The 17,212-nt window shown below is 36.9% G+C and overlaps 1 protein-coding gene across 1 annotated transcript in view; it reads left to right on the forward strand.

Annotated features, from left to right (window-relative positions):
• The window catches only part of MTHFD2L (methylenetetrahydrofolate dehydrogenase (NADP+ dependent) 2 like), a 40,557-nt gene that overhangs the window by 15,306 nt on the left and 8,039 nt on the right, over positions 1-17,212 (forward strand). The window contains exons 4-7 of the mRNA XM_062575056.1: positions 643-795; positions 1,578-1,685; positions 7,332-7,424; positions 13,965-14,090. Of these exons, the coding sequence (XP_062431040.1) occupies positions 643-795; positions 1,578-1,685; positions 7,332-7,424; positions 13,965-14,090 (480 nt within the window). The remainder of the gene's footprint in view (positions 1-642; positions 796-1,577; positions 1,686-7,331; positions 7,425-13,964; positions 14,091-17,212) is intronic.

The raw sequence follows: 17,212 nt of genomic DNA on the forward strand, positions 1-17,212 counted from the left end.
ATTATCAATGTTCATGCAGTGTAGGCTTTAAGCAGCTGAAGACTTACCACATAAAAATAGTGCATGTAAAAAATAATAACTATGAAAAGTTAAAATTAATCATGTGCAAATATCATTTAACTCATATGTAGTTTTGAGCTCATAAACATCTCACAATTTTGTGTTATCCAAGTCTTCCAATGAAAAAGGACATATTTTGTTCCCATGGATTAGCAAATTCTTAAAAACAGTTATTTTGTTTAGAAAAATGGGTTTTTTGTTTGTTTTGTTTGTTTTTTGAGCCACTAGATTATCAATACTTCCAAAATGCAGAAGACTCAAGTGTCCTGTTTAAGTATTTATTTTTAATCATTATAAAGCATCATTATCAGTGGAATATCAGCCTCTAATGTTTTGGCTAAAGCTGCTGTATAACTAGTGCCAAAAATTGAATCATTTTATTTTCAACAGATGATTTAGAAAGCTGAAGTTGTAAATTAATTGCCTTTTTTTTTCTTCTCCATGTATAGCCTAAGCATAACTAATAATAATAATTATCCTGGGTTGATGAAACTAGTGTGTTTCTCCATGTAGTGATTTGGATAGCATTGATGACTTTTGATAAGTTAAGGAAAAGTAATCAGAAAGCAATGCATTTTCTAGATCACATAGACGAGCGAACAGTTTGTAATGCTATTGCACCTGAAAAGGATGTGGATGGATTTCACATTATCAACATTGGACGTCTGTGTCTTGATCAACCTTCTATAATACCTGCCACTGCTGCTGCTGTGTGGGAAATCATAAAAAGGACAGGTAAGGAAGTATGTTGGATTTTTTTTTTTTAATTACGAAAGATGAATGAGAGGTAGAGGCAGATATAAGTTAACAGGTGCAGGCTGTCTTAATATATAGGGCTGATAAAAAAAAAAAAAAGACAAGCATTTAGAGGAGTAATCTAAATAATAATGAAGCACCAAATAGGTTAAGATCTTTTCTCGATAATAGAACTATTCATTTAGAACAGACAGTCGTTCACTTGGGGTACTTAGTGAAGCATTTTTCATAGTAAATTATTGTGCACTTACAATGTTGGAAGGAGCTTCCTGTAATACTGCTTACCTCGTGATTAATTATCAAGTAGATATCTTTTAATATTAAAAGTTCTTGATTGGGAAGAGGAAGAAACAAGGACAAAAGTGACACTAAATGAGAACATTTAATTGCATGCTAGAGAGGGAAAAGAACATATACTTCAAATGTGTTAAATACTTGTCATTTTATAAGTATAACACAGATGCTCCCATTGATAGATATAAGAGTTTATATTTCCCTGTGTGGTCAGTGAAGAGAAACTAAGTCTCTCCAAAGAGTGGTTCAGATCACCTATATTAAGTGCAAATTTTATTTCTACTGTGAAAGCTGAAAGTTGTGTTGTGTTGTGGATTCATCCCATGAGGTTCAGCCTTGTGAGTTTTCAAGTAACATAGATATCAGCAGTCCACAATAGCAAATAATTCAGCCTTGAAGATTGAGAAGTTGGGTTTAAGTATATCGAAACAGCAGAATATAATTTTTTTTCTTTTTTTTTCTGTAAGGAATACAAACATTTGGTAAAAATGTTGTTGTAGTTGGAAGATCTAAGAATGTTGGAATGCCTATTTCAATGCTTTTGCATACTGATGGAGAGCATGAAAGGCCAGGAGGTAAGACCAGGAATATTGTCTGATATTCTAATGCTCCCGTATGTGAAACTGTCAAAATAAAACTAAATGGAGGATTCAGCGGAAATGAGAAAGCTTTTATCTCTTGTACAATATTTGCAACGAGAAGAAGGAAATTCCTTTTCTGATATATTTCCTGATGTTTTTTCAGGAGGCAAAGGCAATGTCTGAACTAGACATTGTTACTAGACAACTGTATTTGTTGATATTTAATAGTTTTTGTTTTCCTTTTTTAAACAGTTTTTGTTTTAACATTATTAACGTGGAACATTTGGGATACTACCTGAAAGTGTAGCTTTAAAGAGCAATGGAGGTTCATATGATGTTTATACAAACTAATATAGCTATATCCCTTATCCCCACACTTACGTAATACTAATTTCAAATTAGTTGTATGTGTGTGCGTGCACACACACTCACGCACACAGTGGCAGATGCACAAAAAATACGTCTATATATAAAATATAAACATACATGTATAGTATTATATATTTTATGTGTATGTGGGCAGAATATATGACTATTTCTATGTTGTACTGTGTTAGTTAGGTTATAATTATGAAACTATGTAGTTAAGAAAATAACTAACTGACCAAGAAAGTAACATTTCAGAGTGAGTTCTATGATAGTACCTGTTGACCTGGTGGATTTTTTCAGTGGTTCAATGTATATCCCCCTGGAAACTGGGTGTTGTAATGAAGATATTTTTATTTTTGCTAAATCACAAAGGCATGGATATACTGCTATAATTGTAGAAAGAATAACAAATACAACTTAAATAGAAATCTGTCCTCTTGTAACTTTAGTCTGATGTTAGAAACTGCCAAGGTGATGCATACAAATAAGGTAAATATGGATGTTTAATCCCAAGTTTATTTAATAGCAGTAGAATAAAATCTATTATTAATATAATGAAACACTAAAGGCTTCTTACTAATCATAGAGTTGGCTTTTCCATTCAGCTTCTGTGGGAAAGTTGCTGTTTGAAACTTCTCTTAATGTTTGAATTGTAATTACCATCAGTGCATAATTTTGGGCTCATCTCCATTACCATGAAAATCAGTAGGATTTTTGCTATTTATAACAAGGATTTAGTTCCATATATTACTGGAAATGCAAATTATGGAGTTTGAAATATGCTTTGTATAACGCAGACATAACAAAATAGATAAACAGAAGTATTGTGAAGTAATTGCATAGTCTGAAGAAATGGTTTTGTTCTTAAGGCAGTCTTTCCTGCTCCTCTTCCCTGAGCTGCCAAGTGGCAGTAGCCAGTGTAAAACAGCTGACAATGAGAAAATAAAAGAGCATATGTAATTCTTCCATAAAAAACAAGGGTAAGTATGTATTTGTAGTGTTCGTTATTGTAAATCCTTCAAAATTGGGAAGGTCTAGTGCAGTTTTCATTCCTGACTCATGGACTGCCCTGTCTTTGAAGTTCTGATTGGACTCCTGCAGTTAGTTCTGCTACTACTTTGAGCAACAAGAGGCCAACATGGATGCAGTATGGAAAGGAAGGCAGTATTGTTTGGCAATCTAGGCTGTGGTTTCACTTGTTTGGCAGTTAAAATTTCTCCATATATCATGACAGAGAAGAAGTTGAAAACAATTAAGATAATCTGAGATAGATGATATACTCTGAGAAAGAGCATGCATACTGCTAGTGTTTAATTAGGTCAAGGAAGCAGAGCTGTAGGAAAGACCAGAAAAATGAGCACAATCAAAGTAATAGCTTAAATGGAATAATCTTTTCCAGTAGTATTCTTAGCAGCTGGTGTAAGGGTAAAATTTACATATCATAGTCACAGAATCTATTGAGATATAAGATGAGGTCGCTCTGACAAGCTTTTAAAGCTTTTAGACTGCATTTCGTAGTTCAAGAGAATTCTGTATCTAGTATTCTGGCCTTGTGCTCTATCATAGTCAGAATTCCATGGTCTATTTGTTATTAAACAAAGGCTTTCTTATTAAGAGCATGTTTTGAATAGTTTAAAGCTGTTAGTAAAAGTGACATAAAGTAGAGGTTTCCTTTTTTAAACAAGGAGTGGGCAACTAGACAAGAGGCTGTAAGTGCTGATAAAGAACATTCTCAGTTTTATCAGTCAAGATAGGGTTGTATCAGCAGTTGAGACTGATTTGATGAAATCACGCTTATGAAAAAGTTATGTAAGGGATTTGTTGGTTTTTCGGAGGATGGGTTTTTTTGGTATATTTACAAATGATAAAACTGAGAAGTTGGGGTCTGTCTTCATTTGTAATGTTTTATATGTAGAAACCCTAATATCCTGCAGATGGCAATATCCGGTCATATAGGGAAACTGTCTGTACTCTTACAAAACAAATTGCAAATTGTTCTGTATAGTTAGGTCATTAGACTGTCTCTATTTTCTGAGCTACTGGATTGACTTGGCAGTATCATACTTAGTCTTACTTGCTAAATATCTTCCTCTGTTGTCTTTCAGCAGAAGTAACAGTATAAAACTAGTTATATATTTTCTGTTTTGACATGATCACAAATAAATGGACAACCTACCCTTTCTGAGGTGTCTGTAAGCTTCTGGACCACTATTTGGAAGGTAGGGACCATCTTTTTTGGTAGTGAGAGCAATTATTTGATTTCAGGAGCTGACTACAGACACATCCTTCACTGAAATCTTCAGGGGAAAATTGCACTTATTTTGTATCTTAGAGGTTGGGAATATTTGTACCTTTGGACTTGGTACCCTTTTTTCTTCTCAGCCTCTATATGCTGAGTGCAGTCAAAAGTACATTGTTATGTATATATCTTTGGGAGTTAGGACAGTTTCAGATAAGGCATCCTTCTTTTCTGTTTAAAATTGGTTTTGTAGGACCTTCTGTTTTATTGAAGCCTTTCTTTCCAGAATCCAGTGAAAAGTCTACTCGGCTTTCTTGTGTGAAGCATGGTCTTTCAGAGAGTCCCTGAGTTTGTGTGGCTAGCATTTGGTACTTAACAATAACCAGGAAGTGCATCACACCAAAAAGTATGTATGGCTTTTCTACAGTGGGCCAAGTGATTAATTTTAATAAGCCTTTGAGAGAGAGACCACCAAAAAAGAAAATCTTAGGCCGTTTGTCCAGCCTGCATGCTGCTTACTCATAAGAGCGTGTGTGCATGGCAGACATGCAAACAAATTAACAATCTGAAAAACGGTGCTTTACATTAACAAAATGAAGAGTGTGAATGATCAGTTGTTCCATCACGTTCCTATATGTTTTGCTTGTATGAGTTACCATTTTATTGATACCAAAGGCTGTGAAGGCTTAAGAAATATTGACATGCAGGCTTTATGTATTGGTGAAGATGATGCTATGACAAGAAAGATTAGTGAGATGTTTTTAGAATGGTGAGCTATATAAGCTTTTGATGGACTTAGATCCATGGGAAGTTATGCAAAGTTGGTAAAAGACTTTTTTCAGTCCCCCTAATTTCATGGAACTGCTCGTGCCCATTTGCACTTCCCTTTTGCCAGGAACTGGAAATATCTTCATCAGCTACTCTTCAGGGAGACCATATTAAGTGTAGAGACTGAAGGAGGAGAGGTGGTGACTGAAGGAGAAGAGTGATCAAAGATGAGGGAAAAGGGCAGAGAAGGCAGAGCGCAGACAAGTTGGAGGTGAGATGCTTAAGGAAGAGAATTAATGAGATGAGGTACAGATCAGATCAATCAGACGCACTCCTGAGGAATCAAACATGGTAGCAGTGTCTGAAATGGCAAAAACTTTTAGTGGTTAATAATATGGCTTTAGGAGTTTATGGTGAAAGAAAGGTGGAGACCAGGAATGTAGCACATGAATCCTATGTGGTACAATAAGTGCAAGGGAGAGAGAGAAAGAGAGTGTTGGCCTCAGAATCTGGGACTAATCTCCTTCAATAGCTGTTATCTTTGCTATTTTCCAGGTCAAGGGATCGCCACACTTGCTTTTGGATGCAGTGTGAGACTTCAGTCCCTATGCCCGTGAGCCTTCAGTTTGTGTGTATTCATTTCTCCTCATTATCTCCATCAAACAGATTTTCCAAAACAAGGTTTTTCATGTCTTATTAGGTGTTTTTTTTGTAGCTTCTTGCTAAGCAATGTGCATACATACAGGAGCCAGCCCCAGAGCTTCTGAGTTTGCCCAAAATGTTGTGGGCTTCCCTTTGTGGTCACTTCAAACACTTCCTATTCTGGTATTAAGTCAGAGTTCAGCAATTGTTGTTTTATCAGGAGATGCAAGAGATGGTAAGACATCTGCAAAAATCTAGCACCTTTTTGTCCATTCTGTTCTATTCCTGTATGACTATTTACTGTATTTCAAGTCTGTGGAAGAACATACACATTTGGTATATTTATTCTTGAAGTGGTTACAGTGATAAACATTCTCAGATCCATCTGGTTAGAAATATACAGATCATATATCATACCATATTATTAACCACTAAAAGTTTTTGCCATTTCAGACACTGCCACCATGTTTGATTCCTCAGGAGTGCGTCTGATTGATCTGATCTGTACCTCATCTCATTAATTCTCTTCCTTAAGCATCTCACCTCCAACTTGTCTGCGCTCTGCCTTCTCTGCCCTTTTCCCTCATCTTTGATCACTCTTCTCCTTCAGTCACCACCTCTCCTCCTTCAGTCTCTACACTTAATATGGTCTCCCTGAAGAGTAGCTGATGAAGATATTTCCAGTTCCTGGCAAAAGGGAAATATTGATACTGTTGTTAATTGTGTTACATGTGTATGTTCAGGAATGCCTCTCCTTGTGTGTTCCATCTCTTGGTGTTCCAGTCAAGAGAGAGATTTCACTATCTGCTGCTTGCCTGCAAATATGGCAGAGTTTTTAAGAAAAGAATCTTGGCCTCAGAGTGCCGTTGTTGCCACAGCTACTAGACTCACTCCCTATGCAATCAGATCCTACAAAGAAAAGAGCCTTGGTTGTCATCTTCTGTTGCTGGCCAGATGATTAACCATCTTAAGTCTTGAGGGAGGAAAGAGCAGTAAGAAGTAATGCTGGTTCACTTAATTTGAATTACTACTTAGTCCTTAAACACTCAGAAGTCTGTCAAAAACACAGGACAAAGACTAAACTTTGACTCCAGGATAACCCTTTTACAGAGTTTGGTCACAGAGGCAGGGAAGGCCATGGTGGTTTTTCTTGTCTGTATGACTGTCAAGGGAGGTATCTAGGGAACTGGAGGGCAGATGAATGATGAAAGTGGTTGAGGACCAAGGTAAAAACATGGTCACCTTGCGCTTGGTGTTTCATTTTGTCACAAACAATTTAGTCTTATGGTGCATTATGGAAAATGTGTTTAATAGGGTAGACACCAGATTCTGTGCTGGGGTCATTCCTTGTAATTTCACTAGATGTAGTGAAGCTGATCGAGGAATAAATTAGTCTACATTGTATGAATGCATTAATCCGGTGCTGATTTTTAAGGATAAGCACTTTTTCATATGTGAAACACAGATATTGTATATGCTAAAATAAATGATGCATCCCAAGATAAATCTGTGAGCATCTGTCCTGTTCTTAGTGTAACCAAAATAATTCATTTGTACCTGATAATAAATGCCATGCAGGAATCTTACATGTATCAAATAATTGTACATCTCTTAAATTTCAGGTGATGCTACAGTGACCATTACTCACAGATACACACCAAAGGAACAGCTCAAGATCCACACTCAACTCGCTGACATTGTAATAGTAGCTGCAGGTAATATCAATTGTCTGTCATATTCCAATGACAATTTTTAAAATTTGAAAAGATTGATGTCTGTGTTGGTGACACTACCAGCTGTTTTACTTGTCTCACTGAATAATCGATGTTCATGCTTGCTGAGGGTGTTGCAGTGAGTAGGTTTTCTTGTAAGAGGGGGCAAGTGATTTGGCTCTTTGTTCTTGCCCTTTACATTTGTGGACTCATAAACTGTTTCTCATCACATATGACACCTTTCCCTTAGGGAGACTTCAGGGTGAACTCCAGATTGGGAACCAGTCAGTGCATAGTTTATACAGGTATAATTATGTAAATTAAAACATTCTCTCTACAGTGCAAAAATCATGAGTCATTTAAATGTTGACAGGAGGGTTTCTTCAAATTGGTTGGAGTCTGCATTCATAAAACAATGATATATTTCTTGTGCTGTTAGATTTAAGGGTAATCTTGATAGGTTAAATGGTAGTTTTAGTGACACATATGTTTTTTCATCTCTGATTTTTTTGTAATTACCATGTGAAGAGGAAGATAATAGTACTTGCCAAAAGGAGAGGCTTTGAAAGATCATTGTGTTGATGCTCTTAGAGGAATGCAGAGTGAAATACTTTCAGTTTGAGTTGTCTATAAGAAAGAAAGAAGCGGAGCTCTATTTTTGAGCAGCCTTTGTTTTTAATTTGTATTGGTATTATTAATAGAAATTTAAATCAATTCAAATCAAATTAAATCAAATCAATCAAATAATTTTTTTATTAAGAAACTTGATAAATTTTTATATCCCCTTTCAGTTCATAACATCTTTTTTCTCTCAAATGGCTTTAGAGGACCACAGGTGGATTGTATCTTTGCTCTTTTGTCCTCCCTTCCTCCCTCTTCACCATCCTTATGACAAAGTCTTGCTAACTTACTTTCTAGATGAAGACAGATAGGTGTATCTCTGAAGCTCATCATTTCCCGTTGAAGTGATGTGTTGCTTTCCTTCAGGGCTTAACTGCACTATCTCTTTCTTATGCCAGGTCAGGAACAAGAAACAGCTCAGTTCTTGCACATGTGATTACTCAACTATTGGTCTAACCAGAATTCATACACTGAGAATAAAAAATAATAATGTGTGTGCTAAGTGGGGAAAAAACTAGCAACTCTTCTTCAAAATTCACTGCTTCTGCTTTAATCATAGGTTCTGGTTTTGTGCTGAACACAGTTTGTCATTGGCTACGCTTACAGTTAAAACTATTCAGTACCAATTCAGCCATGTTTGTTCTTGACATTTTTCTCTTCATATTACCTGTAACAGAAGCATGATACAACACTTGTTACACAATGTGAGATATACTTGGAATGATGAAAAAACCTAGGGCTAGATTGTGTAAACAGTAGGTGGCCCTGCCCCAGTGGGAGCTCAGGGGAGGATTACACTTTGGGAAAGTTCTCCTTGTGACGTGGGAACAGCACATACTGTACGTTTGGGGTAATGCTTGTCGTTCCCAGGAAACGTTTGGGACCTGTTCAGTGAGGATCACAAGGAAGGTAACCTCTACTCTGCTGGGTAGAACAGCTGCTGTCATAGGCCACTGTACAAGAAGTGCAAGTGGGAGAAAGCTTTGTGTGTGTGTAAGAAGGGGATGCCTGTTTTGCTCTTCCTATTTAATGCTTTTAGAAGAGCTACCTGCAACCTGGCCCCCAGTTTGATGATTTGTTAAAGTAAGCATGTTCAGCCTGATGCAGTACTCTGTCTGAGGGGGTTCTTCTTTCACTTGCATTTAGGGCTCTAAAACGCTTCCCTGCAGGCTGTTCCTTTTTTACTTCTGAGTTTGAGAATGCTTGTCTTTATAAGTTGTCCCATCAGTTACCCCCAGCTTTTGCACCCTAGCTTTCTTGAATGCAATTATCCATGCAATTTATTCCTTCCCTCCTTGTTCCCTTCCAGCTCGTTGCATCCCAAGTTCCAAAAAAGCTGCTCCTGTCCAGCCTAGCCTTCCCTAAATTCTGCATCCTGGCTTCCAGCTAGAGCTTCTTAGACCCTTTCAATGCCATGAAACTTTTTGCATTTCTAATTAAAGCATAACTTTTCTAATAAGCACACCGTGTGCTTGGAATCCCACCATGGTCTTTTCTTCTTGGTCCCAATCCCGGCCCACTGTCCTTGCCTATGCAGACATCCCATGAGGGCTCCTCTGTCACCATCAGCCCAGGCACATTGCAGAAGAGAAAGTGCAGCTTTGTGGTGTTTGTGTAGCTACTGCAGTATTTACGGAGTGTTGACGAAGGCAGTAAGTAGTCTTTGCTTTCGTGATTTTGCTGCTGTCACAACTTTCAGGTCTGCCTTAGTTGAGAGAGAAGACTCATCTTCCTGCCAGAATTGAAGGGGAGGGCGAAGAGAGGAAGGGTTAGGGGTGGCAAATGTTGGATGAAATTCTTCTGGGACTCCTTGCGGTGTCCCTCAGGATGTGAGCTGTGGTCCTCCTATATGGGAACTGCTAATATGACAGACTATATTTTATTAAGCCAGTGACTGGTTAGTTTCCTCAGGAGTTTGATATTTTACAATCCTTGTATATAAGCTAGCATAATATATTCTATAAAGTATAGTTCAGCTTCTTCTACAGGATTACTAATAGAAGATCTTCCTGCATTCTACAGTTCGTGCATTTTAGTAATAGGTGCTCTGATGTTTATCTCATTCTACTTGGAATGTAAAGTAGGCTTAAGTGAATAGATCTGCTCATTTGGTTTGAGGGTTAGTTTATTTGTTGCTATTAAGTATTTGGCCTATTATCAAACCATTTTATAAAGGGTGTAACTGTGTAACTTCCGTTAATATGCTTTCATCCCTATCAGACACAGATCATTTACCCCCATAAGACTAAAGCATTATCCAATTACCAGCCAGCTTGCAATTGATTGCATAAGAGTATGATGAAGTAGACATAGCCAGATGTTATCAAATGGCATAAGAAAGAATTTGAGGTCTTGGCTTGCTTAAGCAGAGTTTCAAGCTTGTGTCCTATGGGGGAGTAAGAAATGGAAAGCAAAGAGCATTCTTACATCACCCATTTCCAGATGATTGACTGGTTGAAATACAGTACTTTAAATGAAGCCAAAGCCTTTGTACACCAACATTTGCCTCAAATAAAACTACAGAGCCTCAAAAACATACGAATTTGCGTTCTTTTAGGGTTTGTTGTTGTTTGCTGTTGTTCCCCTCCCCTCTCGCCCTTTAAAAATATGCTCTGACAGGGAGAGAGTAGTTTAGATTCCTTCTCTGTCTACCCTGGTAATAGAGTATCTCCATTCTGCTCGAGGCGTAGAGATAGATCCAAGGGGATCACTCAAGAAGCAGAGCAAAATAAATAGAACTTAAGTGACAGAAAATTCCAACTTTGAAGTCAAGTTAGAGGTTGTATAGTAGGAAAGAATTTAGGAGGTGGTTTAAAGTGGATATACGGGAAAGATTGCTGTTGTTGCATTTAAGTTATGAGAAGCTAATGAAGGTGATATATAAACATCTTACATTCTTGGATCTCTAATAACATATAGTTGCTTTGGTCTCAGATACTGTTTTGCCTTGATGTTTGAGGAGATGTCTAATTTGTTCTGCATCTGTCCAGGAATGAACTTTCAGATCTCTGGTCACAAGTCATACTGCTCTTTGTAAAGCACTACTGCTATGTTTGTTTTAGAATATTTTTTTTACTTTAATTAAAACTACTGTTTGCAAGGAGGGCTCCTGCTGAACTCTTATTCTTGAAGAACAAGGCTTTTCTGTGCATCAAGTCGAGCGTGCTATAAAACTACTACTTCTCACTTCAGCATGTTTGGAAAGCTAGATTAGAATGATCTTCAGAAAGTAAATATGTGGTACTGCTTGTAGTTTGAACTGTCCTGTGGCAATGATCTTCAGAAAGCGGAAGACTTCTATGGTCAAAGCCTATTCTCTAAGAAAGCAGTGTTGTGCCATCCCTTTTGCTAATACTCAGGTCAGATTGTGCATATAATGAAGTTGTTATTTTTTACTTAAATGTCGTTTTAATAGCTAAATCTTTCTTTTGGTGTCTTTAGCCATGCATAGGCTTATCTTTTTGATTGATAGCTGAAATGTGCTGATTGGAAATATAAGGCCGTTTACTCATGTTTTCTATCTGGAATTTCAGTGACCTTTTAGGTTTTTTAGGTCCTGAATGTTGAACATGTGGCACGAATGCCAAGGTGCTTTGAATTTAAACAAGGGCTGAATAGAGCTCTTCTGCAGGGAGCTGAGGAAATCTTTTTCTGTATGTAAAAGCTGAGACTTGCTGCAGCATTTTGTTTTAGCTGGAGTTTTTTAATAGCAAGAGTCATGCCTCAGGACACTCTAGATACAGACCACTGGAAGCTGGTGAAAATGTGTAGTGCTGAGGCCAGGCCTTTTTTAGTCAAGTGTGTAGGTCTCTTCATTTAGTCTAAGTGATAGAACATGGTCTTATCTAGAAGCTACCCTGTAAAAGCTTGGTGTTACGGGAGTACCCATTAATACTTCTAAACTTAATTAATACCTGAGCGTGTTTCTTCAACCAAAGACAATATCACTGTATGCTCTTTTATAATAGGAATTAATGTAGAAGAGCCTCAGTTTTTTCAGATTCAGTCTCAGGAATCGTCTTCCACCCCTGAACAGATTTTGGTAAATGTATTTGTTAAGTGTCAATGGCTTGGTTACATGAAGGGTAGAAGACACTAAGCAGATCGTCTCCTGCATGTCAGTGGTATTTGAATCTAGAAGGTCTTCACAGTTCTGCTTCCCTACGTCTGTATAGACATCACACAAAAATGGGGCAAGAAAGATCTTTTGAAATTCTGTCCAGTCCATCCTAGCGCACAAGACAGTAAAATTTCTGATGTTGTAGTCCAATCTGCTTTCTAAGACCTCCACTGACAGAGACCTTATTTTCTCCCCAGGCTATGCCTGCTCCAGTGTTCATCTGTTCTTGTGGTTGGAACATTCTGCAGTGTCTGTGTGGCAAGGAAAATTTAAGTCTATTATTTTGCATCCCGTCAATCAAGGACATGGAAGATGGATAGTTCCTTTCTTCTTTCTTACATTTTTTTTTTAAAATCCTTGAGAATTGTCGTGAGGTCAAAAAGGCTATTTTTTTTGCACTTTTTCATTATAGTGCTTAGACTGTTCTTGTTGGTCTTCTACAGAGATGTGGACAGATAATCAGCTAAGTCTGACATTCACAGAAAAAATGCGGGATCCCACATGAGATCTTAAAATGTTGAATAGGTCAGGATTTCTGTTTCTTGCAATAGCATAATTATATCTGCTTATGTTCAGTTGGTGTTGTAAGCCTTGTTTTTTTTCTTCTGAAAAATTATTGTCTAACTAGTAGTTTGCTATCTTGCCTTTGTGCAGGATAACTATTTATATGTAAATATTGTGTCTTGCCTTCATTTCTGTTGAATTTGATATCATTTTCAATGATTTTCTTCTTTTTGCCAGTGTCAGCTGAAATCTAAGCTAAACTGCTTAAAGTATTTTCCAGCTTTGTCTTATCCACATTTAATAAGACTATTCTCTCTTCCACCACATTAGTGACATTTTAAGTTAATACCTGGCCCTTGTGGAACCCTCTCAACACACACTTTCATTCTGATGGTAAACTATTGGTGCCAATTATCTGGGTACACAGATTTTACAAGCAAGCCAAGAAAACATACTTGATGTGAGAAGCTTATGTGGAAAAAGCTTTACTTAAGTCAGCCATTTCTCTCCAATATACAAAACCTGATATTTGCAAAAAAGGGGGAAAAATGGCTTGATATTGTTTATTATAGGTAAATCTGAGTTAGCCTTTTTTTTCTTGTTAGCTTTCTGCCACTTAGAATTGCTCCAGATTTTTCACGGGAAGTGAAAATAAGCTGGTAGCGTAGATAAATTCTCTCATCATGCTAGCGTTTGTTTTGTATTGGTGGTATTTCATGTAGTTTGTGTATATTGTTCAAGTAACAGCTTGAATTGTCATGCATCTAACAAGTATAGAGGAAATTGGAAAAGCCAAGGAAAATAACACAAGTTCAAAGCAGATATTAAAGTAGAAAAGATCTCCCCAAAAATCTATGGAGATAACATCATACAGAATTTATTTCAGTAGTTCCCAACACTTCTGATCACTGGACCGTTGACAAGAGTAACCATTTCTTGTGGATCACAACACGTAGTTATAATTCAGTTTTCTTTGGAAATGCTATAGAAGTGATTTACTGATGCAAACCAGCAGCACATCTTTTATCATCATTGTGTTTGGCTGTTTATGACTGCAGGCTTAGCTAAAAATATTTACTCATATTTCTCATATTAAAGAAATGTCAGCTTTTCTCTTGATACTTACAAACTGTGTAAAAGTAGAAAACTTGTTTCCTACATATAGGAAAAAAAATGTCAGTGAAAGAAACGTCTTTCCATGCATGCACACATATGTATGCTCACCCTTTGCTATAATTGGGAACTGATGACCTGACACTATCTGGCCACATTAATCAAGTATATCTTGCTGGTTCCAGGTATCCCAAAATTGATTACAACTGATATGATTAAAAAAGGTGCAGCTGTGATTGACATAGGCATCAACCGTATCCATGATCCTCTTACAGGAAAGACAAAACTAGTAGGGGACGTGGACTTTGAAGGTGAGTGAAATACTTCGTATATGAACCTGTTGGGCAAATATATTCCAGTTTGTGGTATCCACTACTGATAAATACTTGGAATAGATTGTCTCATTCAAAGTTTTTTGTTTGTTTTCTTGTTTTTTAATTTTGACATATCTGCTCTAAACAATTCATATTTTATTTAAGAGAGAAAATGTTACTTTTAATTACATATATTGGCTACCTTGAGAAGATGTAGATGGTGTCTAACAGCAGTGTTGTCATAGCGATTCGACAGAGAAGCTTCTCTCCGAGTTTCCATACTCCTTTGTGAATCAGTCTAGTGAGTCACGAGTATACTATAAAAATGGTTTCTACCCTTTTACAAATGTAGGGTCTATCACTGTTCATAGCAAGTATTATCATACCACAGTTTCTCATGCATCATTTTAGATTTTCGCTATAACTTACATTTGAAATGTTAATTTCTGCTTCAGAAGCTTCCTTTATTCTAAGGTTTAATGTGGGTTGATCTTAAGTTCCTGAAAACCTTGGTCCAGGCAAGCCTAACTGAGATAACAAATCATGTTACATATTGATCTTTTTATGTTTAATGTGTTGCAGAGCAAGTTCACAATGTAACTTGATTAAATATCTCTGTTCTGGAGAAGCTCCCAACTGGAATAGCAGGATTCTTGCAGCTGAAAATTAAAGCTTATTGGCAGAGCTGTGTGGGAAGCTTAGATGGCATTTACCCACATTATTAATGGTTCTCAACAGTTCCTTATTTTGATAAGTATGAAAATCTCACACTTTTTTTTTTCATGGTTATTAAAATCTTGGCTGGCATACTGTCTCAAAGCTTAATTATATTCAAAAAGTTTCCAGCCTGCTGCATATACATGAAATTACATCACTCCTTCAGTTCCTGCTTATTTTGCTCATAAATGATACCTGTCTATTAAAGTCAACAAAATTACCTGCACGAGTGTAGCTAAGTGATTGTCCCAGCCTATCTTTGGAAATGAATAACTGCAGGTTTGAAATAGACCTCCAGCAGAAAAATACCTTTAAAATACAACAGAAGTATTTCTGCTGTTGTCCTGCTTGTACAATCACAAATAAAAGGTGCTTAAACTATTCAGAACTGAACTAAAATGAAGTAGAAGGAATTTTCAAGATCTTTCTATTTTGTTTTAGGAGATGTGAAAAAACAAAATGTAACATTCAGGAATTTGGTTGTGTTTGGGTTTTTTTGTTTGTTTGTTTTTTGATTGTTGTATATGACTTTCTGAATGTAATATAGGCCTAAATTCAATGGCCAGGCCATGATTCAGAGTTTCAGCAATGCACTGTATATGTCTTGTCATGTCTTCTGTGGGTTGTTCTTAGGATTTTACCTGGGGGGAGGGAAGATCCAAAAAAGAGGGAGGAACTTCAGCTTGGATTATGCCACTACAGTTCCATGTAGCATTTCACAGTGCATTGCCAAAGGGAAATTGTTGTTCATTGGTATCGGTGAAAGTTTCATTAAATCACTAGTATAGAAAATGCCAGTGTATACAGTTCTAAACACTAAAAAGTAAATCACCCTTGCAAATTACTTGACAAAGTAGTTATGAAAGGGAACAAGCTAGTATATTTGTCTACTAAATCATTATATACTTTCCATCTCATCATTGGACTGGATTCATTTTTAAACCCAAGTAATGATCGTGCAGTTTGAGACCAGATATATAAATGGTTGCCCTGGCATAGATCACCTGTTTAGCACAACTCAGCCTGCAAATATCTGTTCTCTCATAATTTCCTTCTATAAGTAGAAAAATGTTTTTTTGGGGGGGTGAAGGGAAAGCGGAGGCTTCACTGGATGGTCGTAGATTAAACTTAATTTATAACAAACGGTTTAGCATGGCTAACTTCACCAGGTGATCTGACTGAAAATCTCCTGTGGTAGAAATGCACTTTGTTAGATGCATGACAACCTTTTTTCATTCAGTTGTCATATCCTAGCAACACTTGAATACTGTCTTCTAATCTCTTGGAGTAGATTTGAAACTGAAATTTATTTTCATGTCTTTAACAACAAACTAATGTTATTAAAATTCTTGTTTTATGTTGTCCGTTCTTAAAATCAAGGCAAGGTTTTGTTGCGTCAGAAATTACCTGACAATAAATTCCTACTACAAGCAAAGAGAATTCAATAGCTGTCCAAAATAAGTTTTGAAATCATTAACTTGGTATTCTAAAATCTGCATTTATTTGATTTATGTTCTAGGCAACTGAGTTGCATACACTCACTCACAGCCAGAGACCTTTTCCTTGACAGCGCTTGCCACAGTGGGCTGAGAGACCTCGGCTGTTCTGTGTGTGTATGCACACTCAAGCCAAGCAATATGCTTCAGCTGTACTTTAAACTTCACTATGAGAAGGAACACTAAGATTGCTAAGTTTACTTCAAATAGTTAGGCTGTAACAAACACACTTGTCCATGCCACATTTTTTTTTTTATAGCTGCTGAATTATTTGACTTGTTAGTCATAGCATCCATACACATTGCTGTATCAGGGTTAACCATTTATTCCGGGCAAAAATCCCATGCTGTACTGTGAAGTGCCTTTAAATACTATATTTGTCTTTTTTTTAATATAGCCTCTTTATTTTTCCACTTTAAACTTTCACCACATTAAAAAAAAAAAGGAGACTACTTTTTGTAGAAAAGATTTGTTGAGACCACTTATATGTGGATTTCCAACATATCTAAAAAGCAGTGTGCTTGTGGAAGTAAGTTGTGAAGCCCTGAGGTACCAAGTCTGATGTTGCTAAGATGCCTCAGACTGATTATGCATCTCCCTATAAACAACCAGCACAGCGTGTTGATTGTACCCCTATTTATCTTCGGAATTTGGCAAAATGTATCGTCCAGAGAGGGGATTTGTGTAACTTCTGGGAGCCACAGTAGGATGAAGTGGTGTCATCCTTAGATTATTATCAGCGAAATTTTTGAAGTTACTTTAAGGCAGCAAGTTTCAGTCACAGAGAGGAAGAAAATGTTTCCACAGACAGGATAATGCATGTGTGAGTGTACCTGGCTCTGTTTTATAGGACTTCTGTTGCCACAGCAATAAAGCTGAGGGGGAAGAAGGGCTAGAAAGACAAGG

The sequence above is a fragment of the Rhea pennata genome, chromosome 4, assembly GCF_028389875.1.
Source record: "Rhea pennata isolate bPtePen1 chromosome 4, bPtePen1.pri, whole genome shotgun sequence".
Classification (NCBI taxonomy): Eukaryota; Metazoa; Chordata; class Aves; order Rheiformes; family Rheidae; genus Rhea; species Rhea pennata.